General features: G+C 44.8%; 1 protein-coding gene across 1 annotated transcript in view; it reads right to left on the reverse strand.

Moving 5' to 3' along the window:
- Window positions 1-211: 211 nt before the first annotated feature.
- Window positions 212-26,759, reverse strand: part of ryr1b (ryanodine receptor 1b (skeletal)) — a 66,696-nt gene continuing 40,148 nt past the window's right edge. Inside the window, 47 exon segments of the mRNA XM_030108447.1 lie at window positions 212-1,725; window positions 1,812-1,863; window positions 2,303-2,403; window positions 2,497-2,561; window positions 2,697-2,853; window positions 3,000-3,134; window positions 3,217-3,363; window positions 3,448-3,508; window positions 3,581-3,714; window positions 3,805-3,847; window positions 3,925-4,055; window positions 4,169-4,423; window positions 4,500-4,586; window positions 4,673-4,856; window positions 4,947-5,032; window positions 5,123-6,120; window positions 6,123-6,431; window positions 7,903-7,984; window positions 9,924-10,028; window positions 10,125-10,253; window positions 10,344-10,432; window positions 10,837-10,917; window positions 14,023-14,040; window positions 14,486-14,559; window positions 14,645-14,721; window positions 14,839-14,918; window positions 15,135-15,234; window positions 18,738-18,818; window positions 18,941-18,992; window positions 19,076-19,182; window positions 19,406-19,502; window positions 19,597-19,709; window positions 19,828-19,962; window positions 20,252-20,311; window positions 20,726-20,896; window positions 22,581-22,673; window positions 22,775-22,862; window positions 22,948-23,188; window positions 23,308-23,628; window positions 23,750-23,880; window positions 24,028-24,109; window positions 24,198-24,306; window positions 24,386-24,512; window positions 24,614-24,674; window positions 25,591-25,640; window positions 25,915-26,036; window positions 26,599-26,666. Coding sequence (XP_029964307.1) covers window positions 1,630-1,725; window positions 1,812-1,863; window positions 2,303-2,403; window positions 2,497-2,561; window positions 2,697-2,853; window positions 3,000-3,134; window positions 3,217-3,363; window positions 3,448-3,508; window positions 3,581-3,714; window positions 3,805-3,847; window positions 3,925-4,055; window positions 4,169-4,423; window positions 4,500-4,586; window positions 4,673-4,856; window positions 4,947-5,032; window positions 5,123-6,120; window positions 6,123-6,431; window positions 7,903-7,984; window positions 9,924-10,028; window positions 10,125-10,253; window positions 10,344-10,432; window positions 10,837-10,917; window positions 14,023-14,040; window positions 14,486-14,559; window positions 14,645-14,721; window positions 14,839-14,918; window positions 15,135-15,234; window positions 18,738-18,818; window positions 18,941-18,992; window positions 19,076-19,182; window positions 19,406-19,502; window positions 19,597-19,709; window positions 19,828-19,962; window positions 20,252-20,311; window positions 20,726-20,896; window positions 22,581-22,673; window positions 22,775-22,862; window positions 22,948-23,188; window positions 23,308-23,628; window positions 23,750-23,880; window positions 24,028-24,109; window positions 24,198-24,306; window positions 24,386-24,512; window positions 24,614-24,674; window positions 25,591-25,640; window positions 25,915-26,036; window positions 26,599-26,666 — 6,185 coding nt within the window. The 3' untranslated portion in view covers window positions 212-1,629.

Raw genomic sequence — 26,759 nt, forward strand, 5'->3', positions numbered from 1 at the left:
TTTTCAGCGTGAAAACATGACTTTAAAGTGAAATGGTGACTGAAATGTGTGCAGCTGTGAATGTGGCTGTCTGTTCCTCTGTATTTGCTTTGAGAAAGGAGGATCGATCTGTCCAGGCTGCAGCGTGACTTTTACCCAGAATCCATCTCCCTCCAGACCCTCAGTGGACAAACTGACAGAATGATATTACAATAAAGGAAGCACACTGGCGTTCTCCTTAAAATAATCTGTTTAATCTGTATTGAAACGCAGGCTTCAGTCAGAGGACACTCAGTCAGGTGGAAAGCAGTGATCTCCGCCATCAGCTCCGTCCCACCCACACACTCCAGAGCCGTCACAGGACACACTCCTAACTCTGAACACAGCTCTGCTCTGAGAGAGGCGTAATGACACAGAACCGAGTCTGAGATCAATGCATCGCACACAACTTCCTGGATCGAGAAAAATAACTCGTATGCAGAGTTCCTAAAAATATCTATTGTAAAAACTTAAAACTGGCAAAAAAAAAATAAATAAAATAAAAGCGAGTTTTTGTCTTCTGACTGCAAACTGGGCTTTAACTTCAGGGTTAAGACTGATTTTCTTCATCAGTGTCACAAACTGGCTCATGTCTGTCAAAGCAGGATCATTCAAACGCCTCGAAGCCCTAAAGAAAAATAAATATATGTATCTATGACTTATGTAAAATACGTCTGCTCATCAAAAGGCCAATCGGCGGCCGCGGCGTTACGCAGGCGACCCTCCGGCCAGGATGTACACTTCTCATACATTCATCACTTGTTTCAGTGCACTGACTGGCGCGTGCACGAACAGTGGACGGGCTAAAACGGTCGTCTTCAGAGGATTGAGTCTTCAGAATAAATAACACCAAGGTCCTCCTCCACCGCGAACACCATCGCCCAGCGGAGATCAGGGACCGCCGTCCGTCGTAAGACTTCAGAGCGCCGTCAGGATTTGAGGTGAGAGCTGATTCAGTTGATATAATCTCGTCAAGTCAGTCCATTCATTTCAACTATTAATCACGTGAAGACAAGCTTCTTATGTCTTGAGAGAAAACGAGAAAACGAGAGAGGGGACCAGCAATGTTCAAACCGACCTCAGAGATACGACTGCAAGTTACGGAGCCATCTTCTTTCCCCAAGCTCTCTCAACGATCGCTCGAGAAATAAAAAAAATAAAACACAAAAAAATCCCAATCTCACAAACGGTAACAGCTACAGATCTGAAGTGAGTGATGGCTGAAAAGCAGTGGCATTGCTATAGAGGCACTATGATGTTTACAGCAGCAGACTGAAAGAGCACATTGTGTCAGTACACAGGTGATAGACAAGGCAATTCACGCAAAGTTTTACACAAAAAAGGCCATGTAGAGTATTCATACTGGAATAAAAAGGCCCCTGGCTTCCTGTGTCTTTTCTAACCCCCTGTGGTTTCGCTGTTCATTCAATTCCATCAGTATCGAACTGCAGGTGTCACGATAGTGCAGCCAGAGTGTGCATAGCGTCAACAGAGGAGAGAAATGTGCAGACTAAAGACAAAAAAATAAAACACAGACATGTAGAAATCATCCCCCTCTCCGGTCTCCCCTCCTCCCGTCTCTCTTCCCCCGCCGAGCTGAAGGCAGGACGTTTATCCCAGCTGGTCCTCATACTGCTTCCTGAAGCAGTCCCCAGCAGGGAAGAAGTCCCAGCAGCGCTCCTGGTACATCTTCCACACATAGGACTCCTGGAAGACGAGAGGGAAGCACGACGCGTCGGATCAGGGGAGTGGCTGCGTAGTGATCGTATGATATGAACTTTATATTTACTGACCTGTCCAGTGTGTTCTGTTTCATCTTTGTTGATGAGGTACATCAAGAAGAACCTGGCCAAAGGGAAAAAATACTGTATCAAGACAGAATTTATTTAAAAGGAGGCGAACTGAGTCAGCAAAAACTTTTTCCTGTGTTGTTTTTAATCTAGTAGATTGGAACAGACTGGATTATATAGACCAGGGAACTTTATGATCAAAAGAGCTATTTTCACAATTTTCCTGTTTACTGGACTAGATTTGAGCAAACTGAATCAAATTTTCTTGTATTTCATGAAGTTGATTTGGACTGATAAATATTTAAATCCCATTGCATTAAACAAAATGAGTTGTCTGTTTCCAAGGTTAGAAAACTGTTGAATGTTCTGTAAAACAAGAAGCTACAGAAGTTACAGTGTATTTTAAGAAGCTGGTGGCGACAGGAGGAATGGATAGAACTCAAAGCAAATAAATATAAAATAAAGTGTGAAGGGGAAAACAAGAATAAACTCACATGTAGTTGGCTAAGTTGTGCTCTTCTAAGGTGTGCGTCTCGAAGCCGTGCGGCGTCGTGTCGAAGTAGTCGCTTCCTATTCCACAGATGAAGCATTTAGTCTGCAGGGGACACAGATTGAGTTAGATCGGAGTGGATCGGAGTGGATCAGGGTGGATCGGGTGTTTAGTTGTCCTTCAGACTCGCCGTCTTACCTCCATGTCCTCTCGGACCTGCTCCTGCTGGTCTCTCAGCTCTCCAAAGGCGTCAATGATCAAACCTGACAGAGTGAACAACATCCACGATGAGTGTTTGTACTGCGACTCGGCAAATCTGTTGATCTAAACAAGCCAGATTGCTCTAATAACAAACTCTTCATGACAGTTTTCAGTGTTCAGCTGTACAAGCGACCGACCCTGGATGATGGCCAGCAGGATGACGATGACGAAGAAGAAGAAGGTGATGTCGAAGACGACTCGGTAGAGCTCGTATTCGTCCCCGGCCGGGTCCTCGATTTCATCACCGATGCCACCGCCAGCGCGCACGCCCACGTACATGTGGAAGAGGTAACACTGGAGGAGGAGGAGGAGGAGGAAGGAGGTCAGTAAAGGAAACGCTCCTGCTGCTGTTAGACTGAACTTTTCTCCAGGAAAAAAAAAGCCTCTCTTACATTAGGACTCATAAGCTAAACACTGTTTTCATGCTTTCATCCACTCACAGTCATCATGTCGTCGCACTTCATGTCCGGTTCGTCCTCGTCTTCGCTCATGTTGTAGAACTTGCGGAAGAAGTTGAAGGCGACCACGGTGTAGAGATACACCACCACGGCCAGCAAGCCCACCGTCATGACCAGCTGTGAGGAGCACAGGGTTCAGAGGTCAGCGGCTGAAAAGCAGGGGGACGGCGGTGGGGGGATGGGGCATCATCGGCGTCACCTGTTTGCCGTTGTGGGTGACGGAGGACAGGATGGTGCGCAGGGTTTTCACGCCCATGGCGATGTCCAGAAGATGACAAGCGAAGAAGAAGTTGTTGTAGTGTCCGAGCAGAGACATCACCATGTACCACACCAGGTAGAGGAAAGTCTAGAAAGGTAAAAGAGGTTAATTAAACAACATCATAATCCTCTAAACGCATTCGCCGTTGTTCAAAACTCCTCTTTAACTCACATTGTCAGTGAAGACAACACCGAACTTCCAGATCTGGTATTTGACGTCGATAGAAGTTATCCTACAGAGAGACACACAGGAGTTTGGTTATGTTGAGCCTGTTATTTTTCTGATTTTCGTTAATTACACACACCAGCTGAACATGGAGGTGTCGGGTTCAGGCTTCTTCTCGTGTGTCATGGTGCTGACGTCCAGAGACGCCAGGTCCATCCCCAGCAGCTCTGCAATCCTCTCCCTGCCGTAGATGTCTCCATATTTATCCAGAACCTGCACATCACACACACACACATTCAGATTTCTGTTCCACTGATGACAGATTAGTACAAAAACAGGAATGATGTTATATAAGAAATCCACCTTTCTTTTCACGAACTTGTCCCAGTAGTTGTTGGGGAACGTCCTGCAGGGAAAGTAAGAGTTAGTGGATCAGCGTTATCCAATAATATTAACAAACACAAGAATCTGACGGCGTCTTACGGAGTGTTGAGGACCAGTCTGTCCCACTGGCCCTTAATGTCGTCGTCCTCGGGCTGCTCGGTGACGTAAACGCCGTCAAACTCCAGCTTCCTGGCGAGCTCCTTCTCCCTTTTGAAGATGACCAGGGGAACCTGAGGAGGAGGAGGAGGAGGAGGAGGAGGAGGAGGAGGAGGAGGTCGGGGGGCGGAGGGTTAAAGTACCTTTAAACACCGACGACACGCAGCGCGGCGCGAACTCCACACACCTTGAGGCAGTTGTATCCGATGATGCAGAGGAAGGAGATGATGGTGTGCACGATGCCGAAGAACGCCATGGCGGGCTCCATGTAGCCCGTGCTCTCCTCCAGGAAGTAGTACATGGGGCCTTCTTCGTCGTCGTCCTCTCCCCCCTCGTCCAGGCCGGAACCGTCCTCCTCGGCGCCGGAGCCTTCGAACAAGCCGGATCCCTCGAACAGGCCGGAGCCTTCAAACTCCTCCTCGCCCGGAGGAGTGTCAGACACCTGCAGAGGGTCAAAGGTCATTTAAAATGGCACATGGGTCTCAGCTTGATCTGCGGTGTGGTGGAAATGCACGGACCTTGTAGAAGAGCAGAATGAAGTTGAGAGCGAAGGCGATGAACAGAGCCAGGAAGCGAAGGTTGTAGAAGTTGCGAGAAAGGTAGTTCTGTGAGAGAAGAGAGGAACGAGTGAGACAAAAAAAGACAATTTATCATAAATAACTGAAGCTGTGAGCTTCAGAGAGCTGCTCACCATGAACTTAATCCTCTGGATTTCCAGCTCGTTCCACAGCTCGAAGCCCTCCTCCGCCGGCTGCTTGTCCTTCTTCACTTTGGTCTTCACTGCCGGCGACTCTTTCTCCGGCTCCTCTTCCTCTTTAACCTCCGGTTCAGGCTCCGCCTTCTCCTCCTTCGCCGCCTTCTCGCCGTTCTCTGTGCTGGAATGAAAATATAAAACAGCACTTTAACATCTAAAGATAGCTCCATAGAGTATCTTACTCTAACACAATGTGTGGTCTTTTTCTTACTCTGCCTTCTCGGTCTCTTGAGGAACTTCCTCCTCAGTTTCGACCTTTTCCTCCTCTCCTTGTCCTCCAGCTGCAGCGGCCAACTGTTTCAATGACACTTGGCTGTCAGTTACTTATTAATAAAGGAAATGAAGCACATGATTGCACAGTTAAGACAGAATAATACAATAATTTACCAGTTTTCTCTTGAGCAGCGGCGTGCCCTCGGGGGTCGGAGGCTCCTCCGGCGTCGTCTCTCCAAAATCGCCAAGTCCACCGGGCGTATTGAAGCCCGGCAGCCGTCCGCCCTCCCTCTCCTCTCCGTCCTCCTCCTCCTCCTCCCCTCCGACGGGGTCTAAGTGGTCCGTCACCCCATCCGCGTCCTGGATCTCCCGGACTCCCGGCTCGGGCGGCAGGTCGCCGTGGACCTCGTCCTGCGTGGGATCAGGCATGCTGGCCAGGATCTCGGTGACCGTCATCTTCTTGGCACCTTCCACCAGGCCTCCGCCGAACAGCACCTTCCAGATGAGCGTGAAGAAGCCCTTGCAGATGCCGTAGACGAACATGAGGATGCCCATCAGAATGGTGTAGACGAAGGTGAACAGCCCGATCACCATCTCCTTCACCGTCATCTTTCTGAATTTACGGTACCGGCGTCTCAGGTTTCGGAAGGTGAACATGTTGAAGAAGTCGACCACGCTCTTTAGGAACTCCGCGAAGGCGGACGTCGACTCGGGAGCCGCCTCCTCGCCGTTGCCTTCCTCCCCCTCTCCGGCGTCTCTCTCGTCTCCTCCGCCCTCCTCCTCCTCCTCGTCGTCCTCCTCCTCGGCGCCGTCCCCCTCGGGCTCGGAGATGGAGGCGGCGATGTTCATCTCAAAGATGGTGTCCTCGCAGAAGTTCACGAACATCTCCATCTTCTCGCTCTCGCCGCCCTCGTTGACCACGTCGAAGATGAACTGCCGCTTGGACTCGCGGACCTGGGGCATCTCCCACTGGTTGCGGTTGGCCTCGCTGATCTCGAAGTAGATGCGCTCGATCCTCCTGCTGGCGCCCATGATCTCGATGCGGCCGAGGAAAGGCCGGAAGTAGTTGAGGACGCTCTCGGCCTGCTCCAGGAAGTTCTGCAGCCGGGTGTCGTGGGGCACGTGCTCCGACAGGTTGGTCAGCAGAACCGCGATGTTGAAGCCGATGTCTTGGCCGGCTCCTGGAAGCGGTCGGCAAACTCCTCGAAGTTGATCATCTCGTTCTCGTCGGCCTCGGAGCAGGACAGGAGGAACTGGATCTCGGAGGGGGAGTACTGCTTCTGGCTGTCCATGGCTTTGGAGAAGTCCTTCTTGGAGATCAGGCCGCGCGGGTCGGTCACGTAGTCCCGGAAGGCGTCCGACGCCACGATGTCTTTCAGCTTCAGGAACATGTCGAAGAACTTGAGGATCATCTCCACGTTGCTGGAAGACTCCACCAACATGTCCACCATCTGCCTGGCGATGGTGCCGTTCACCACGTTTCCTGGCAGCACAAGGAGGAGGGAGCGTTTTAAAAGAGGAGGGAATTTGAATAAAGTACTTAAGAGACAGTCAAAAACAAGAACAGAGTAAAATGTTCCAAAGAAAACATTGTATTTAGAACATGGAGGTAAACCGAAAAAAACCCTAAAGAGAAAAACAAATGCCAACAACTTTCAGTCACACAGCTCTAAATGTTACATCTCCAAGATATTTATTTTCAATTATGAATTGAATCTGAAAAGAACTTTAAATGTTCAAATTTTAACATTAAATTAAACACACTTGAATTAAACAATGTACTTTTTTGTTTAAAAGGAAAATGTGTATGCAAAAAAAAAAAAAAAAAAAAAAAAAACAATGGAAAAAATAATTCAAAGAGTAAGAGAAAAATCACTTTGTCATTATAACTTCTTTTTGAAAAGACAGATAAAGAAACGTTTAATCTCTCGGGTTTTACTTTTTGGAGTTCTTTATTTGGGCCATTTCACAACCGTGACAGAACTTGGTGCCACCTTTACAGTAGACCCTCAACTTTATACAACACTAAAATATAAAAGATGCCCTGCCTGGGGGAGCGGCTCGGATCCGGGCTCGGTGATGGCCGGCTATCTAGGCCCCGAGGGCCTCTCTGGCCTACTTCTGGCCTTCTCAGGGGTCAGAGGTCATATATGCATGAAACACTATAACATTTGCATGATCACGCTGATCTTTAATCACTCTTCACAGTCTACCTGTGGACTCAGTTACCTTGTCTTCTTGCGGTGGGTTAGACTAATGGTGATCTGTAGCAGACCTCTGCTCCGGTGTAATTTTATACTCGGTTTCTCAGTTTGCACACCCCCAGTTTACTGCTAGATATATTCTCCAAAAAAAAAATAAATAAATAAATAAAAATAAAATAAAAAGTTTGTGGTGTCCTTGCACTTCCTTCCTTCCCTACACCTCCTTTTGTTGTTTGTGACCTTGTCTGTTCACTGTTTGTTTCACGCTTTTTGTTTCTTCCACTTTTTTGTGGGGGTATCAAAAAAATCGGTTCTGGTTCTGTCGGTCTTGCATTGGCTATCGATTTTGGCTTTGACAGTCTCTGTGTTGGTGCTGTTTAGATTGTGGTTTGGGATTGTTCTCTGTTGCATGCGGTTGTGTCGACAAGTCTGTTTGTATTGTGAATCTGTATATATGTTGTGCTGCCGCCACCACCACCCCCCTCCCCCCTCTTTATCTTTCTCTCGCTCTCTGAGCGTTTCCGTCCCGGTCCTGTCCGGCAGCCATGCCAGATGCCAGTTTCAAATAAAGGCAGCAGCAGGAGAAGATTCAATCTCTTCCTGCTGCTAACATTAAAATCTGCTCGGACAGTAAAAGGCTCCAATCATACAATATTGCACAGCCCAAATGCCGAACAGGACAAGGGAAAAAGAAATAAATAAATGAATAAATAAAATATAACAGATTTTTTAAAGAAGACAAGATTTTACCTTCAAGCAGGGACAGGAGCATCACCACCATGTCCTTCTGCAGATCCAGCAGCTCCTTCAACAGTCCGATTTGACTGGAGTCCTGCCACAAATCCGCAAAACACACAAAACACACACACACAGAAACAGGAACTAATGAGCGAGAAGGACATTTTCATTCCAGTAGAACATTTCAACGTCAGGGTGTGTGTGCTTGTGAAGTGATGAATGGAAGATGCTACCTCAGAGTGTGCTCTACTCCAAAAATGATCCTTGGTTTGCATTTTTAAATAAAGAATAGGCATTTTAGAAACAGCACACTAAATGTTTTGGGAAGCAAGACACTAAAAACACAGATAACAAAGAGGGAAGGGAAGGAATCGACTCTTCAAGAGAGCACCAATTTAAAAAGACTTTAAAAAATGAAGGGAAAAAAAGAAAGACTGTGGTATGGAAAAGCACAACCATGACTGGTAAAAGCTGTTTGTTGCACTCCTGAAGGCCTGAACCAGCAGATGACAAGAAGCACAAATATTTTTCCGTCTGTAGGGACTTGAAATCTGAAGGAAAATTCTACCAGGACAAGCCTGCAGAAAACAACCTCCCACAGAAACAGATAAATAGAGGAAAGCAACGCAAAACATTCAGAAGCTGCACAGAGCAAGAAAGCATCCCGAGAAATAAACATTTCAAGAAGGGATTAAAGCTTGAAGAAAGTGTCTGCATACAGCATCAGGAAGGAGCCTGGTGGCTTCACGTTCTCCAGCAGAGGCCAATGACAAACCCATTTACATGAACATAACAATAAAACAATCATAAATAATGCTAGTGAATCATTTAACATGAAATTGGTCCCACTGCTCAGGACATGTTGGTCGTCTGTTCTCCTCTGTGCACGTTCGGATGTAAACGTATGAAATGAATCAGATGAAAAGAGACACATACAGGGAGGAATCTCAGTGTTTTCATACAATTTCCCAGAAAACTGCGATGTTACTGCTGCTGAATCAGCTGACAGAGAGGCGAACGTGGAGGAGGCAGCTCCAGAAGCACCATGAGCAATGAAGCGCCGGGTTTAAAAAAAACAAACATGGAGACCGTGAAAAAAGATGGCGTGGGGAGAGATTCTTACGCCGTTTCGTTGTCCAAGATCGGGGTGCATCTAACAGGGTCACATATGGAAATAAAAATGTTATTCAAGAATATTTTAGCTCCATCTCATTAATATCTGAGCCAGGACTTAACAGACCGTCAACTTTAAGTTTCAATCAACAGACTGGAATTTCATCTAATGTTTTAAAATGTTTGGGAGTTTAATACAACATCACAAATAAACTTTCTTATTCATAATGAAAATACTTAAGTGACCCAAATTCTTATAGAATTTCATTTCTAATTTGACCTAGTTTTTACTAAAAATAAAGATGTGTTAATAGACGATTCCACCCTCCCATTCCCAGTGGTACATTCCAACAGCTTCCTGAAAACATCTTATTATTTCCTCTCCTCTGATAGTTGTTACAGCTATCTTATATATTTTGAGCTATCTTCATGGCATCCCTCACATGCTACATTTAAATGAAACAAGCTGTTATTAACCAGTGTTATTTTCAGATATTGATACATGGTGATATGTAAATGAATCATAAAGCTTTGCCATTTTTATTCATTTAATCAAACTGTGATCAAATGAATGCTCAGCTGAATATTTAATAAAACAGTAGTTCAGTGGGCTGAATCTGACTGTTCAACTGTAGCATGAAACATGCAAAGTGAAAGAAAAAGGAATTATGATATCAGAAACAGTTTAGTAAATAGAAGAACCCATAGAGACAGACAGTTTATATCATGAATAGAGTCAAAAAATCCAAATGAATTACAACTTGCTGTAAATTAATGTATGAATTTGACCAAATGATACGGGAAATTGTAAATTTGATGGATTTACGAAAATTTTCAACGCAAAACAAATTGGATAAATAAAGTGACTTGAAAAAGGTGTGACAACAACCTCGGTACTAGGCGGATTTTTTTTTTTTCACCTGAGCTAGCTTCATCATCATGTGAGCGAAGACGTGCAGGAAGCCCACCACGGCGTCCCACAGCCTGCTGTGAGCCAGAGACTGCTGGTTCCCGGTGCAGGGACCCTGAAGGACACACAGTCAAACGGCTCCACCACATCGTCCCACAGGTCAGGAGAAACATTCCCTCCGTCCGGAGGATCCAGACGCTGACGGCCTCACCTGGATGTACTCAGTCAAGCTGTTGAAAACCTGCTTGGCCACCGTCATGGCTTTGGAGAAATTCCTCTTCCCGGGCTCATCAATGATGTCTTTTCCTGAATAGTACCAATAAAAGTCACTGATGGACTCCTGGTCACGGAGAGGAAGGAGAACATGTCAGAGTCTTATTTCTGTTGTCGGGGATGACCTGAAGTGTCGGGGTGAGCCGGTGAGGGAGACCTGGAGTCGCAGCAGGTAGTCCACCGTGCAGATGATGATGTTGATGGTCGTGGTGCTGCCCGTCTGAGTTCTCAGGTAGTTCTGGAAATCTGAACACCGGCAACAAAAACAACACAAAAATGAAAACATACTCCACAAAAAACATCTGTTAGAAACGGTGCAGTAGGAGGGTTTTTTTTAATGAGGGTCAGACTTATTCAGGCGAAAATAAAAAACCTTGTCTTAATATCTGATGATAGTTCTTCAATTTTATCAACCAAAATGTTAAACTGTCTTCTTTGAGCAAATGTGTTACTTTTGACTTAAAAAGGAATTCAGCGTGAGATGAATGGTTCACAATATACATTTTATACACAACAAAAACTGTTACTGGTTAAAACATGGAAATGCCAGAGGCAACATTTAAATTACAAACCAAACAGAAGTAATTTAATAGAAAAACTGAACTATAAATAAGAATCGTTGAGAGGAACGATCCAATGAAAATGCTCACCATTGTTGTGGCCTTCACACAGAAGCTGGAGGAAGCGGAAGAGGTCACACGTGAATTCATCGTCCGCCATCACTTTCTCATCTGGGCCGAGCAACGAGAGAAACGCTCATGAATGTGTTGGAAAGCAGCAGCGCGCAGTGAACTCTGCAGTCTGGCTGCGTTATTCTGTTAGAATACACAGTGGTCAAAACACACACCACACACTCAGTGGCAGTGAGGAAACGGTTAAGGCAGAAAAAGAACCAGCAAACTCATTTTTCTCATTTTAATTCTCTCCTCTGGGATTCTATCATTTTCTTCCTGGTGTCATGGTTTAAATTTCAACAAATTATGTTGAAGAAATACTACTTATATCTATTTCCATCCTGTGTTGTTTCAGTAAAATGTTATTTGCATACTTTTTGCTGATATTACTGGACTGTTTTTGAAATAGTTTCATTCCACTTGAATTTTGACTGTAGGCTTCATCTGAAACTTTAAAACAGAGGGATATTTCCATACATTTGAATTTATTACACATTAATAGAAATTTCAACAAGTTCTTTGTTCTTTCACATTTTTGCTCATAAATAGACTGGATCTATTTATATTCAGTGTTTGCAGCAGTGTCAGAAAATGCGCACTAAGCTTTAACATCACTTCAAAATTGAATATCTTCAATGTTACTGAGAAGCTCACATTAAACAGGTGAATAAATATTGTTATTAACGTCATTGATTTAGGTGGTTTATGAATTTTGCAGGTAAAACAAATGGCTATGGCTATTAAAACACAACGTTTAAAACTTTGTAGTTTATATGTTGGTTTTCAAAGAACCGACAAAATGCTCAAGTTTTCAGGGGTATGCTAAAATTCCTGAATAATATTGTGAGATGTTTGTTTTCTCTTTTAAGAATTCCTAAGAAAGAAATTATAAAGCAAATAGCATTTGTCCTTTTTGACTTAAAACTAAAAAAAATAATCCCAAAATAGCATCAACATTTACATGGGTAATGATTTTTTGGTTATCTTCGCTCATGCAGCTTGTTTAATACTCAGAACACATTTTTTTTTTTTTTTCGACAGTCTTTTTTTTTCCCATGACCATGATCAGGATATAATTTGAAGAAAAATCAGATTTGTGTTGTTTGGTCATAAAATTAATCAGATGTGAGTTAAAAATTCAGATTCTTAGCTTGTTATAGTTCCAGATATAAATTCACTTTTTGTCTGAATCATCTTGAAAATACATTTATAAAAAAAACACACATCTAAATAAAGCTCAGGATTTCCCACTTCTAAGTAGCATTTAAATCTTTAATATTTAATGTACATTTTGAAGGATAAAGTGTTACTGTAATGTCAAAATGTATTCAATTAATAATATTAAAATTACTTTTCTGGTGAAGACACACGTCTACTGCTGCACACTAAACACTGCAGAGCTAAACTTCAGGATAGACACATCTACAACAGGCAAAACGTACACTCATAGCATGGATTCTTAGGAAATGTGTGTTACGAGGACGTCAGTTAGTTTTAATGTGTTGCATAAATCTCGGCTTTGACACAATGGGAGGAGAGAGACGATGTTAAGTAACGTCACCTCATATCATTTCTCCCGCTCGCATTAGGAAACGTTAGTGAAAACCCAAAAAGACCTCTGAGTCCTCGTCGGTTCGACGGCTGGAGGCTGAAGCTTCAGCAGCCACTCTGCTTGATTAATTCAATTTTTCTTTTTCACAGAAAATAAACGAGTAACGGAACTCAGACGAACTGCAGAACAAACGCCGGTCACGTCACATTCAAATGGACACGAGAAACATTGAAAGAAGACAGAAAACAAGTCAGGGGACGACAGGAAAACACACAGAAGGCGGAACGTAAGGACGCCACGTCATGCAGGACAGATCTACTGAACTCTGCAAACTCCAGTTAGCTCTGGGTATTAATGAGGGGAAAACACTCAGTGCACATTAACAAACCGATTACCCCAAAAAATACATGGTAGGTGGATTTTTTTTGTCGTCGTCAGGTTGGAATTAAAGATTCATTTGCATGAAGTGAGACTCTGTAAAGCCGGAGGCCACTGGGTAGTGTCTAACTTTATTAGATGTGAAAGATTACTTATTGTGGAGATCTTTATTAAAAAAAAATACCAAAAAAAAACCTCAAACGTGCAGGAACATGCTCTGATTGAATCATGACAACAAGACAGTGAAAGCTGGGTTTTATCTTGGTGTAGAAACAACAGTCAGACGGTGCAGGAGGGGAAACATGGTCCTGAGGATTATTGTCTCTGTAGCAGGCAGAGAGTTTAGCTCACAAACAACACGGTTTCAGGATAACATTCATCGCTGCAGGGTGAATGAAGTTAGTGTTTAAAAAACACTGTATTCTTACTGCCATTAATTCACATCTTTGTATTTAAGCGTTGCAAAAAAAATAAAAAGAGTCAGTGAGCTAAATATGCTGGTCTGACGATTTATGTTGAATGTACTAAAAAAACTGATTGCCGCCTCATTTCATCGTCTGCATTTTACTATTTGATAAAAATATTTTTCTCTCTGGTGGTACCGATGGCAGAATTCTTCACTCCTTCATAATGAGATATTCTGAATTGATGATCATGATGTGATATTTCGTTTTCCAGAGATGAATTCTGTGACGGTGTTCCAGGTAAAGAAGGATGAACAAGACACTTTGAGAAGATTACGTGAGGAGTTGATTAAAAAAAATGGACGATAAAGGGTTTAAATGATTATTACTGCTGCTGCAATTCATTTCAGAAGGGCCGGGTTTTCTATCTGCAGCCTATGAGAGACCGGAGCGGGACAGGAGGGCCGAGGCCGCCGGGCTTCCTTCCCGTTGATCCGTCTCGAGACTGAGATTGTCAGAGTTACAGTAGATCTGTGATTAAACACTCAAGGGTGAAGTTCAAACTCCATAATCACTTCTAAAAAAAAAAAAAAACATACAGAGATAATGTGTGTTTAGCATGAACTATGTGTTGTTGAGAGTTTCCTATAGTAAGCAAGTGACTATAAGGTTGAATTTCACCGAATCCTTGAGTGTGAAATGAAATGCACAGTAAGTTCACAGCAAGGGAGAAAAAAAGGGCTAGTCGGGTGACTGAGAGCTAAAAGAGACAGGGAGGACAGAGAGGAGGAGGTGAGAGGAAATATATGACAGCAAAGATTCATTTACCACGTTCTAGCTTCATATCTGAGAACCGTGAGAGCAGCAAATTGACGGGGAGGAGGGACATGGGCGCGAGCGGTAACGGGTTGAAACAGGCAAAGTCAACAAAGATGTAGAGGAGAGAGAAACAGAGAGAGACGAAGTGAGTGCACAAATCCCATGGCAGTCAGTGGATGATCAACAGTTTCATACATCTACAGTCAAAATGCTGTGACTTGTACAAGTGTGTCATGGCTGGAGGACTCTAAAACACACTTACATGGAAACATACTGTGCAATCAGGCAGTCACAAAAAAACTCACACTCAGACACAGAAACGCACAAGAGATTACACCGTAGCTGAAAAAACGCTGGTATCAAGAACCGAGAACCGAAATGAAGTCTATCGTGTGTGTCTGTGTTTGTGTGTGTGTGTGTGTGTGTGTTTGTCTGTGTGTGTAAAACAAACAGGCTAATCAGTCATACTCACTCGTGCCTTCCTCTGAAACCATCCCGAGACCCTCCGCCTTGTTCTGTCTCTCAAACGCGTTCAAATCCAAAACGCTGTCAACAGAAACACAGCAGTAAGAGACAGTTTGAACAAACTCTCCGGCATCAACGAGCGTCCGGTGAGAAAAGCGCCGCAAACCTGCAGGTCTGCATCAGAGCCTGAACGCTCAGGAAGAATCCCACATCCTTCTTATCCTTCAGGTAGTCCAGCATTCGCTGCAGAAATGACAGACGGCAGAAACACTGAGGACTGGAGGGAAGGTGTAGTTTGATGTGTCGATGTGAAAGCAAACTCTGAAGTGCCCTCTTAAAGATGTGAAGTGTGTTTTTCACCTGCTGCACGTCACTGTTGCCTCCATTGAGGATGGAGATTCCCAGTTTGAGTGTGGAAGAAACCATGGCTCCAGGTTCACCTGGACGGGAGACATGAGCGGAGCGATACAACTACACGACAGTGCACTTCAGTTTAGAGCTTCCCAAGTGGAGGAGAGGAAATTCACAGAGCTCTGCTCCACCGTTGTCAAAATTCAAAGTCACTGGTTCTTATTATTTGCTGACTTCTCAAACTGCTTTATTGAAACCACGTGAAAACATGAGGGTGAGAGTGAGCGAGCTGCAGACGGAGCTACCTTTACAGGCGCTGATCATCTGCAGCACCATCTCTGCAGCCCCGCGGTTGTGCAGACGGGACTGCTGGTACAGAAGCCTCTGTTTCTCCATCTCCTTTTCCTGCGGAGCAGAGCATGAAGGGACACCGCTGTAACCCTGCCAACACCTGCTGCACTGCCCCCCGCACTCACACACGCTCACAAACACACACGCACAACCACACACTCTTAGTTTGCTTTTTCTTTTGGTCAAAACTAAACTATATCTGCTGAAGTGATGCCAATCACAGCTGCAACTAGTGATCTGCACTATGAGTTTAACTAGTAGTTTATATTTACAATTAAACTATTTAGACTTTGTTTCATTGCTTTGATATTAATTGTGAAGTTAAATGCAGGCTATTCCATTCCATTCCATTGTGTAATTATGGCATATATATCTTTATTCTCTCTATTTGTGGCATTGGACATGATTGTCTAATTGCAAATAACGTAACAGTCAAAATGAGTTGAAGTGTTGTTACTTAAAGGTGCTGTAGGCAGGATTTGGTATCTCCGCCATCTTGCTTAGGTTTAGCTAAGCAAGATGGCGATTTGACCCATCTAAGATGGCGATTTGAAACCCAGCACAGCCAATCCTGTCCTGTTTTCTCTGACATCACGCCCTTACGCAAGTTAAGCCCCTCCCACAAGAACGTGTGACGAATGGCGGTCGACCAATCACGGTTAGAGCCTCAGGGGCTCTTCTGATTGGTCAAAGATACCTGGAGCTGTGGAGATTCCTTTTCAGCTCAGAACAGAGACAGATGGAAATGCTGCGCCCTTGCGGTAGTGCAGTTATGCTACACTCCTAAGGGATTATCAATGGATACTCTAACATTTAATTCAAAGAAAACACAGAAAAATTAGCATTGACTGGCAAAATCCTGCCTACAGCACCTTTAATGTTGCACAGAGGTCTGTCTTCACAGGCAGCAAAGATTGAGAAAACATTTGTTGAATTACACAAGTGTTTATGAAATAACAGCTGCAGCGACTGAAGCTAAAGGTTAGTCTCTTATACTCTGCCGTTCCAAAAAAAGTCTCAGCTTACAGTCATTGCTGGAAAAGTGATATTTTTCTTGCAATGGTCAGTGCTATGCAAGTCATATATTAGTCAATGGTTGCATAACACTGGCCAATGTGAGTAATAGATTACACTCCTGAAACTGGTTGCAATACGACTGAGTTTTCTAGGTCACTCTTCTATGCTGATGACAAACTATTATACCAACTAGTCTGAAAAACCCGAAACCTGATTTTCTCTAATCATCCAGAACACATTCATTCTCTTCCACTGGAACACAGTGTGTATTAGTGATGGAAATAGTTATCCAGCAGACATCTTCCAGAGGCGCAGACGTTCGGTGGCAGCAAACACTTCTCCTCAGAGCAGAACACACACATCACACATCCTCCCGAGGGAAGCAACGGCAGTTGTCTGGAGTAACACAGCATGCAGGTCCTGCTATAGAACAACCCTCAACGCTTCAGGGTTGTTCTATACTTTGAGTTTAGGAGCTCCTGTCCACACATTCAGGGACATTTACTGGAACAGATCTGTCTGTCCAAAGACATTCAGAGCTGCAGTATGAGAGCTTTTCTTTTTTTCTTTTTTAATTTTTATGAGACCCTATTCCTTTTTGCTACATAAATGACAGATACTTCAGGCCTTCACAAATATAAATTATGCATGAAAAGTAAAGAACCATTTTGTCAGGGGTGCTGAGCTCTGTTGTTCATCCCACAAATGCATGATCCTTACAGATGTGGCAGGAACCCCTTGACAGGAAATCAATTCGGTTTTCCAATTCTATAGGATTTACTGCCAAAAAGCATTAATCTCCCACAAGCACATTCTCCTGTACTCAATTTATGTTTCCGGATATGACATTTACTGTTCATTGATCTACAAAACTACATTTTATGAGTGAATTTTATAGTAATGGAACAGTATTCTCCATTTATTTACTGGGTTTTGATAAAGTACGGTATCAAGAATGCTAAACAGTTGATATGAACAACCATCCTGTTGACAAAAGAGGTTAGAAGTGACCCACCCACTTCACACCATGCATGGAAGCCCACCCAAAGCACGCCCGCCTGGATCTACCCCCCCCCCCCCCGCCCCCCCGCCCCCCTCCCTCGTAAGCCTGGCGTGTGTGAAGAAAGGATGCATCGTCTTTCGCTCATCACTCGAGCAAATTCTGCACCGTTAAGATGAGTCTAAAGAGCGTGGGAGTGTGAGTGTCTGAATCAGTGTGGTGTTTGCACTGTCTGCTTGCATGAGTGTGTGTTTGTGTGTGTGTGTGTGTGTGTGTGTGTGTGTGTGTGTGTGTGTGTGTGTGGACTTGGGACAGTGTGTGTTCAGCTGACTGTGCAGGCTTTTACTGTAGTCCTCGGCGAGCAGAGAGGGAGACTTGTTAATGCTGTCCGACTGAAACAAAATCTGTTAATTGTCACTTGTTACGAGTCCGACTGGGGTTATGAGGCGAGTCCGTCTGAGGAAACAGCTGAATGAGCTGGTGAGTAACGAGGGGTGTGAGTCAGGAAAAGAGAGACTGACCGCAAACACACAAGATCAACCCAAGAGAACTAGCTTGAGTGTTAGAAAACCTGTCGCATGGCTGGATTACTGGTGTCTAGTTCAAGACTTAACTACTCAATTAAGTCCTGAAAGGCAGCATTACATTTTGCAGCACATAAAGGAGGAGAAATGATAAAAACCACTTGTAGTTATGCTGCCCTCCAGGAAGGAAGCAATGTAACTCTACAGCTACAACATCACAGTGTCCAGACCTGAGAGCAACACCACAGAGATCATCACGAGCTTCACAAGTTATCAGATTTAACACTCATTAGAATTCCAGCATGTAAACACTTCTATCTGATTAATATGAACTTAACTGGAATGAATCTCAGAGAAGGTGTAACGACGTGTATAATCCAATCAGAGTCCATGTAAATAACACACTGGATTGCTCCCAACTGTCAGGGTGTGTGTGTCTGCTGCGTGAGCTTGATTAGTTTAACTGACAAATCAGTGTTTGATAGGGGCGAAGCGTCTATTAAATTATCATTACTCTCATTCAAATAGTGATTCACACCACTGTTTTATCACCGAACTGCCGCAGCACTTAGTAAAATAAGTGTCCTGTAAAGGCCGTGTGATGTTTTACAATAAACCGAGCTCATCCCCCAAAAAAAATGAAACACATCAGGTTTGGAAACTGTGATTCTGACATTAAATGGCTACTTCATCTGTTTCATTTTGCTTTCTTTAGCTGAACCATCTCCCTGCGCTCACGTCATGCAATTTCGAGGAAGAACAAATTGGGTTTGAGATGTGGATCCTACTGGTGGGCGGAGTCCAGCTGGGGCATGCACAGGTCAGTCCACCACAGCAAAATAGGACACGTGGTGTGAGTGAAAGGAAGAAGCAGGAGCTTGGCAGAAAGAGAAGTGTGGTGGTGAAGTTGGGGTGGGGGGGTGTGCCGAGTGTGACGTGGTGGTGTGGTCACTCAGTGCTAGGGGAGCTGCTTCTCCGCTGACTCCCCTGTCTCCCTTCCCCTGGTCCCCCCATACCATCTCTGTCTGTCGCACCTCAAAGGATGGCTCCTCCCCCTCCTGTTCTCCCCCTTCGTCCTCCTCACCAATGTGACAGCTCTGAGAGAAGACGGCGGGAAACAGAAGAATCAGTCACAGCCGCTACGATTACGTCGTGACGTCCGATTGTCTTTTCATACGCAGCCTCGGAGTGTGACACTGAGTCTGTTCACGTGTCTTACCTTTGCCATAATATCAGCATATGACATATAAAGATGGTCAAGGTCTAATTTACTGCAGAGAGAGAACAGAACAGGACGTGAAGCGCGAGTCCGACTGAATCCAGGAGGCAGCAGAGGGATGCGGGATGGGCTTACAGCTTTTCTGTCAGAGCTGTCCGGCTGAAATGAAGGATCAGCTGATGAAGGGGGTCAGGCTTCGACTCCGTCTCCTCTTCCTCTTCCTCCTCTTCCTCCATGGCTTTCTAATCATGAGAGAAAATATGACCGGTGCAGTGTGAGGAGGCGATTACACTTACTGGTTGTTGTTTTAAATGTAGCACAGTTACACTAGTTCTACTATAGATGAGTCCGAGTGCTGTATGTTTTACAGATTAACTGTGGCTCAGTTTAAGGACTGATTCACTACATTTACAATGATCATGACAAGCGCTAACCTCACGCACGGACAGACAAATAATGGCTTACTGATAAGTCGTCGATCATCTTGTCTTCAAATGAATAACCCTCGGTCTCCAGCCAGTTGCGCTTGTAGGCATCCAGGAACATGTTGGTTGCTCTGTGTCTGTGGGATGAAAGGTTAAAGGTCACACGGCAGTGAAGCCTTCCTCGTGTTTTTCTGCACGCTGTCACTGGAATAGTGTGTGAAGCCGCTTTACGTGGGGATGTTGTAAAGAGGCGTCATCCTGAAACAGGCCACCACTGCCCTGCGGCGCTGCTTGGACAGCAGCTTGTGCCACACCATTTTCTTGGACTTGAATGGATGTTCAGTCTGAAGGCCAAAAAGAAAAGAAGAATCTACTGAACAAATCCTTTCAAAAAACACCTTTTTTTAATGAGTAAATATCCAGCTCCTACTGGAGCATTGGAGTTCACGTAGAGTTACTCACCACCTCGATGTGGTAAAGGACAGCAGAAACCTCCTGAACCCTTTTCACCACCTTCTCAGGGTCTTCAGCGTCTTCGGCCTTTCCAGACATCTCCTTATAAAGAGACATCTGCCAGCGCATAGCCGGGTCCTCCACCTAAAGAGAGACACAGACACAATGTTTAACACACCAGAACACATTCATAATCAAAACTAGTTCAATACAGTGAGCATAGGACACAAAGGCTGAAGATGCTGGTGTAGAAATTATGGTTATGAGGAGTAAACAATGTGTCGGCAGCAACAAGATGAGAATTAAAGTCATACAATGTTGCACGTGTTTCTGCAGGTGGACAGGGCCAAGCAAATTTTATTTTAATATCAGCTCGATACACACTGTGACTCATTTCCTTCTCACTCACTAATACAGAAGAAAAAGTGCTCACCTTGCCCTGCAGGTGTAGATTGTTGTGCAGGAATTCTCTGACCTCCTCATCTGTGTCTTTCTGAAGGATGTAAAAGAAAGATTCAGAGAACATCAGCTCATTTAGTGGACACCTCAACAGAAGAATCCATATTGACACTAACCTATAATATACCTACGATAAATGCAGTAAAAAAATAAGCTTAAAAAAAGATTTGGACTAGTTTTACGCTTCACCTATTGTTTTTAATCAGGAAAAGGCTATCCTGTACCCCTAGAGGAGAGCTGCTCACACTTTGAGAAACACTGCTCTAATGTGAAGGTAAACAGAAGAATAAATCTGGACAGACTATTTCTAAATCAGTATATGTATACATGCACTCCTTAACATCTGATATAAAGTAATAGAACTGCCCGTTTGACCCACTTGACCCAAAAAAAAGACTATATTTCCCTCCTGGACACAATTCGTTAAGTGAATTGGCCTTCAAAGTACCAGTGAGTATCTGATCTTGGCAAGATTGATGAGCTCCTGGTCTGCAGGGGAGCACATATTGAGGCCAATGGGAAGCATTTTCTTCAGCGCCGCAACGATAAGAGACGTCTGCACAGAGTAGCGATCTCCTCTCCGCTTCTTCTTGGTTCGCTCTTGCTCTGATCCTCCAGACTGGACACAAACAGGAAGTTCAAAACCAGCTGGACTTTGATGAACAGGTCATTAAATTTTACCCCAAAACGTCCCAAATTCACATTTTCAACGAATATTTTGCTATATTACAGTTTTATAATGAAACATAACAGGATCGACGTCACTTGTAATGCAACACGACAACATGCTGGAAGAGTGAATCTCTCGATGAAATCACTCATGTTTAAGATGAGACACTTTCCTGTGAACAAACTTCAGCTTTCAGGTACACCGCTGCTACAGAAGCTACTGTTGTTACACACAATGCAATCCCAGTTAGTAGAGCACAAACCAGACAGGATAAATCCCATGGACGAAGCTAATCTGCGTGTGCACGTGGCGAGTTGTGCACGTGTATCTGATGGTGATAATCAGGTAAGAGACACTCCAGCAATGCTGATGTGAAAGCGAAGGAGAGGATACTTCAACTAAAGCAGGAAAACATCCGTCAGTTGTTGTGAGTTATTAGGTTTTACGACTGATCGGAGTGAATGAACATGTGATGGTGAAACGAGTCCTGTTAGTAAATGTGATGGCAGCTCTTAGTTGATGCTGAGCTCGATTCAGTTTCCTCCACAGGGATCCAGAGAGAACGTACGCTTCTCGTGGATCAAACAATATCAAATGAAGACTGCAAGGAGTCGGGTGGCTTTTCTGGTGCAAACATGTGAAAAACACAAAGCCAGAAAAAGAGAAGAGTCCCCCAGTGAAAAAGCTGGAAAAAAAATGGTAATTCAATTTCAACATCAGAGATGCCACAGCAGCACTGGCTCCACGACTGTATCTGTCAACTGTTTATGGGTCAAAACCAAACGTAGGGTGATGCTGCTCGGCTGAGCAGGTGTGCACGCACACACACACCTGCTCAGCCGAGCAGAATGGAACCTGTCAGACCACTACCATCTACTGCAAAGAGCTTTCATCAAGCCCCTCCAGACCCCGGCTCACACAAATACAGACACACACACACACACACACACACACACACACACTCAGACAGGCACGCACATCCACACGTCACACTCTCAGAAAACACCTTCCAGCAGAAACACTTCCAGCTGCACCTTGAACATGAACTCTCTCCCTCACAGATGTGTGTCCTCCTCACTTCACAGCCCGGTGTGAATGTATGTGTGTGAATTTCAGGGTCTGTCTTTGACAAGTGGGGTTGACCAAAGGAGAGCTTGATGAAATGCCTCCTGAAACTCAGGGTGCCATGCGGTCAGCACAGCGCTCGTGCACAAACACAGTCTAACCTCTCCATCTCCGGCCTAGCGGCCCAGCGTCCAACCCCCGACACAGGATATAAAGAGAAAACACAGTTAGCAACACGCCCACTACCGTCCAAAGTCAAGGCACTGCCTCTGGAAAAGGATGGCAGCAGTTATGGAAAAACCCATTAGACTTGCATATTTTTTAAAAAAAACAAATGAATTTTACTTACAGTTTCATCACTCTCTACTGTCTTTATAACTTAAATAATCATGGAAGTAAAAGCTGAGAAGAGATTAAGGAGGGCTTCCTTCTTAAATCTTTCTCTGCTTGGAATGGGTGGAGTTAGTGACGACTTATTAGAGTTTAGTGTCTTAATGTGTTACGGCTGGAGGTATGGGGAAGGTGATCAAACGGCCATGTGGATTTGTTCTGGCCCGTCCACTTTTACCTTGCTCATCTTGCTCTTACTGTCAGCGGTCAGGAACGACATGTTGTTGATCTCGTTCATCACCACAAAGTTCTGCTCCTCCCTCTTGAAGTTCTGCGAAACGCAAAGCCAAAGGGAAATGTTGAATAGCGGAACATAAATGATGAAACGGGAGAGGAAAATGACTATAAGAGCAGAAAGGAGAGCAGACTCACGTGAGATTTGGACCAGAAAATGAAGACCTCTCCCACCATCCGGAAAAGTTCCTCTGCGTCCGGATCGGGACAAGTCAGCCACCGCGCCCTACAGAGAACGGTAACATCGTCACGATCCTGCGATGAGCAGCAGGACCACGGCGGCGCGTTCAGGCCCCGGAACGTCCAGGTACCTGTTATTATCCACGTAGCGGATGAGCAGAGGGTAGAGAGCATACAGGTCTCGACACAGGACCGCAAACTCGTCCCGGATGGTCCCGTTCTCACTGTCCACCTCCGTTTTGCCCTCCATCCGCAGCTGATCCTCCTCCGCCACCACTTTCCCCGCCCGCTTCTTCAGCTTCTCCATGGTGGGGATGAAGTGGGACTTGAGCATCTCCGGCTTCGCCCTGCTGACGATGGGCTGAGCGAACACTGGACCAGGATGAGACACAACGTGAGACAGCGAGGCCGTTTACAGTCTGCAGGGTCCGATAAAATCTACTTCCCGTTGTTCCAAAAGGAAGAAATGTGGACGTGTTGTGCTCACTGACCTGCCAACCTCTTCATCCAGGACGCCTCGTCGATGCCCAGATTGTTGACCACGATCTTCATGATGCTGCCCAGCAGCTGGTTGAGCTGCTCGGAGGTGACGGAGGTGCAGAGCTGGCCCTCCTGCTCGGGGAAGTTCTCCGGGCCGCGCTCCCACCAGCGCGGCAGGTAGTTGCACAGCATGGGCAGAGTGATCTCGATCACGTTGGGCATTTCTGTGTAGCGAGCGCCAGAGTCGGCCAGGTCGTGAATCTCTTTCATCAGGATCTCCAGCTCCGGGATGTCAGGGCACAGCTCCTCCACTTGATTGGGAAGACCCAAAACTGGAAAAGACGAAAAAAACAGAAGAGATAATGACAAACTGGACATCAATTCAGCTGTTTAACTCCATAAAGGAAAATGTACAGCTAATAAAAGGAAGCAGAATTCAGTGGCAGAACCCACTGGATCTCTCTCTGGGGGTCTTCGTTGTGTAGACAGAAAACGTGTTGAATTCATTGAGCTCCGGCTCGAGGAAGGCCACCGGCATCGCGGCTGCTAAGTGAGCCAAACACTCGCCGAGAGCCGGCCGCTGTCTGCACGGGAGAAAAACACAAGAAGGTGGGAATAAATGCTCAGCTGAAAACTGCAGAATGCAAACAAACTGCTGCATGAAGAGTTTTTAATTGAAGTTTCTTCATTTAATTTCTGATTTTGAGCAATTAAAGCAGCAACAGACTCACTTCTCCGCATGTGGCGTCTTCACTGTGCCCAAAGAGTAGATGCTGCACATTAGACGATAGCAGGATATCTGCAAGTCGTCCACTGGGAGAGGAACGGAGTTGCATTCATTAGATAAAAAGGGACAGGTGGCGAGAGGTGATGATGGTTCTGGACGAAGCGTTTCACTCACAGATGACGTCGTCTCCAAACTGGTGCTGGGCGATGTGATCGAACAGCGACGTGAGCACCGGCAGCAGGGCCGTGGTGGTGTAGTTGATGTTCTGGGCCACACCTTTAACCTGCAAAAACACACAATAAATAAATGAAATCAGGTCATGAGAAAAATGAATCATTTGAAAAATGTCGATTGCCTCTGACCTGGTTTCGACTGGACACTTTCCCCAGTTTGAGATTTTCAACCATCTTCTCAATGTCATCTGCTGCGCTCTCAAAGAAGTGCCTCAGAGTGGCCTTCACAATCTCCGGGCCTGATTTCATGACGGTCCTCGAAAAAGAAGCGACAGAAGAACAGTCAGAGTCTATACAGCCTGTGGGAGCTCGAGGTGAGTTCGTCTCTTTGCATGGAGACTGATAAAGAAGTGATACCTTGCATCCAGAGACCGTGACAGGATGTGCAGGCAGTTCACCACAGCGCCTGCGTCTGTTCCTGAAACGCGCCCGTTGAAAGATGCATGGTTAGCTTTGTCCTTCGGTACAAGAGCTCCGTTAAACTCACATGTATTTTTAATGGTGGAGGGTGTCACTTCAGTCAACTTTGCTTTAAAACATAAAGTAGCAGAAAGTGCTAGAAAAAATAGAACGAACTCACAGTTGCACAAAAAAAAAAACATTCATTTGAATTAAATGCATCGCTGAGACACATTGAGTGGAGCTTTTCTACAGTCAATCGTAAACACAGATTGATCAATACCATAAACACGTTAGTCTGCAGTTCGTACTATTTAAGGAGCACCACCGTGAAGCGAAACCTGGACCTGAAATTCACTGTACCACATATTTTTTTGGGACAATTTCAATGTTTAATTGTATTTTTATTTGTTTTATTGAAATTGTGATGAAATATGTGGAATATAAAAGAAATAAATACATTTATAGAACTTTTCTGTTTGGCTCACCCTGAAGTAATTCATATCATCTACTGACCACCGACATGAAAATGACTTTTTATCAAAACCAAACAGTGGTGAAGCGGATACAAACGAGTCTTAAGAGCCTCATAGAAGCCAGGCTGGACACACAACGAAGAGCTGCAGTGTGGTTTCGTCTCTGGACGTGTTATAGAGGTTCATGCCCTCACATTGTGTCTACTGATCTTAATCAAGGCTTGAAAAGCAACAAAGACAACTTTTCAACCAGGAGATCGCCAAAAACATCGAAGCCAAGCAAAAGCTGAGCTAGAAAGAGAAAAGATGAGAAGGTATTGTTACGTGAGAGGAGGAAACAAGAGCATGGTGGGACACACTCCAGAAAACAAAAGCAGCCAGGAGAGAGAGGTGAAGAGGAAGAAGACAGAGGAGCAGAGATGGTGACAGGGCGTCAAGGCCAGCATGCAGATTCCTTACCAAAGAGAGAGACTCTGTGCCTCACCAAACCAGCCAACTTACAGAAGATACTGAGGTATTGAGGAGAAAAGAGGAAAAGGAGGGAAGAGGGAGGGAGGACGGTGAGGGGGAAACAGGGCAGGATAAATGTTTGAAGTACACAGAAAGCAAAAAAAGGGAGGTCAGGGAAATAACAGATACTGCACAACAGGAGAGAGATGGGCAGGTCACAAGGAGAGAACAGACTACCAAAGGGAGGGACCGAGGAAGAGGAGGATGCGAGGTAAACAGTCCGGGTCCCATGGAGTCAGAAGAACAACCGGATCACTACTTCACCGCTCATACCTCGCAATCATCTCCTTCTCCTTGTTGGAGGAATGGCCTCCGCTGCCCAGCACTTTAGCAGGAGTGGAGAGGAAGTACAGGCAGTGGTTCTTGAAGTACTGGTTCACCAGAGGCAAGAGGATCTGTGGCAAATAAAGCAGAGATTCAGAATCTGTTCACTTCCAGAGAAGCAGCCTGTTCACCATGCCTCATGCATGATGCTGAATCGCTCGCAGCCGTGGGCCGACCCAGGATGGATTTAAAAAGTTCAATGAGTGAAAGATTCTGGTCATTTTTCAAGGTCAATATCAGTTTAAAATGTGTCTGTGATTAATCGGTTGTACAGATGAAGTCAAGCAGACCACTGCAATGATTCAAACTTTACTAAATCCTTTCTGGAAAAATAACTGGTCCCGTAAAACCTGTTGATTTCCTCAACCTTTAGAGATGAGACAGATTAAACAAGGAAATTAATAATGTTAATGCTTAAGTGTCAGTAATCAATATTTGCTCCAAACAGTCCATGAACAGCCTTCCAATGGGAAAAAATACAATTATTTTAATGTAGTTAGGTGAATTATAATTGCATTAATTACTTTAATCAATGCACGGTATCAATAAATACCAACATGTGAGTTATTACATTCGTTCAAAAGGCTTCTTCAATAAGCAGGAGGAGAGTTAGAGAAACGTTCAGCTGCTCACCTTGGCGAAGAACTTGATCTCCTGTTCGTGGGGCGACTTCTCCACTCTGCCGCTGCTGACCACGGCCTCTGTGAGAGGTGGAAGCAGTGAGGCGACTCTGAACTTTCATCCACATCCAGTTTGTGTTCAATATGATGGTATTCCTTCCATTTTCAATTGAT

The sequence above is a fragment of the Salarias fasciatus genome, chromosome 14 (genome assembly GCF_902148845.1).
Source record: "Salarias fasciatus chromosome 14, fSalaFa1.1, whole genome shotgun sequence".
NCBI lineage: Eukaryota > Metazoa > Chordata > Actinopteri > Blenniiformes > Blenniidae > Salarias > Salarias fasciatus.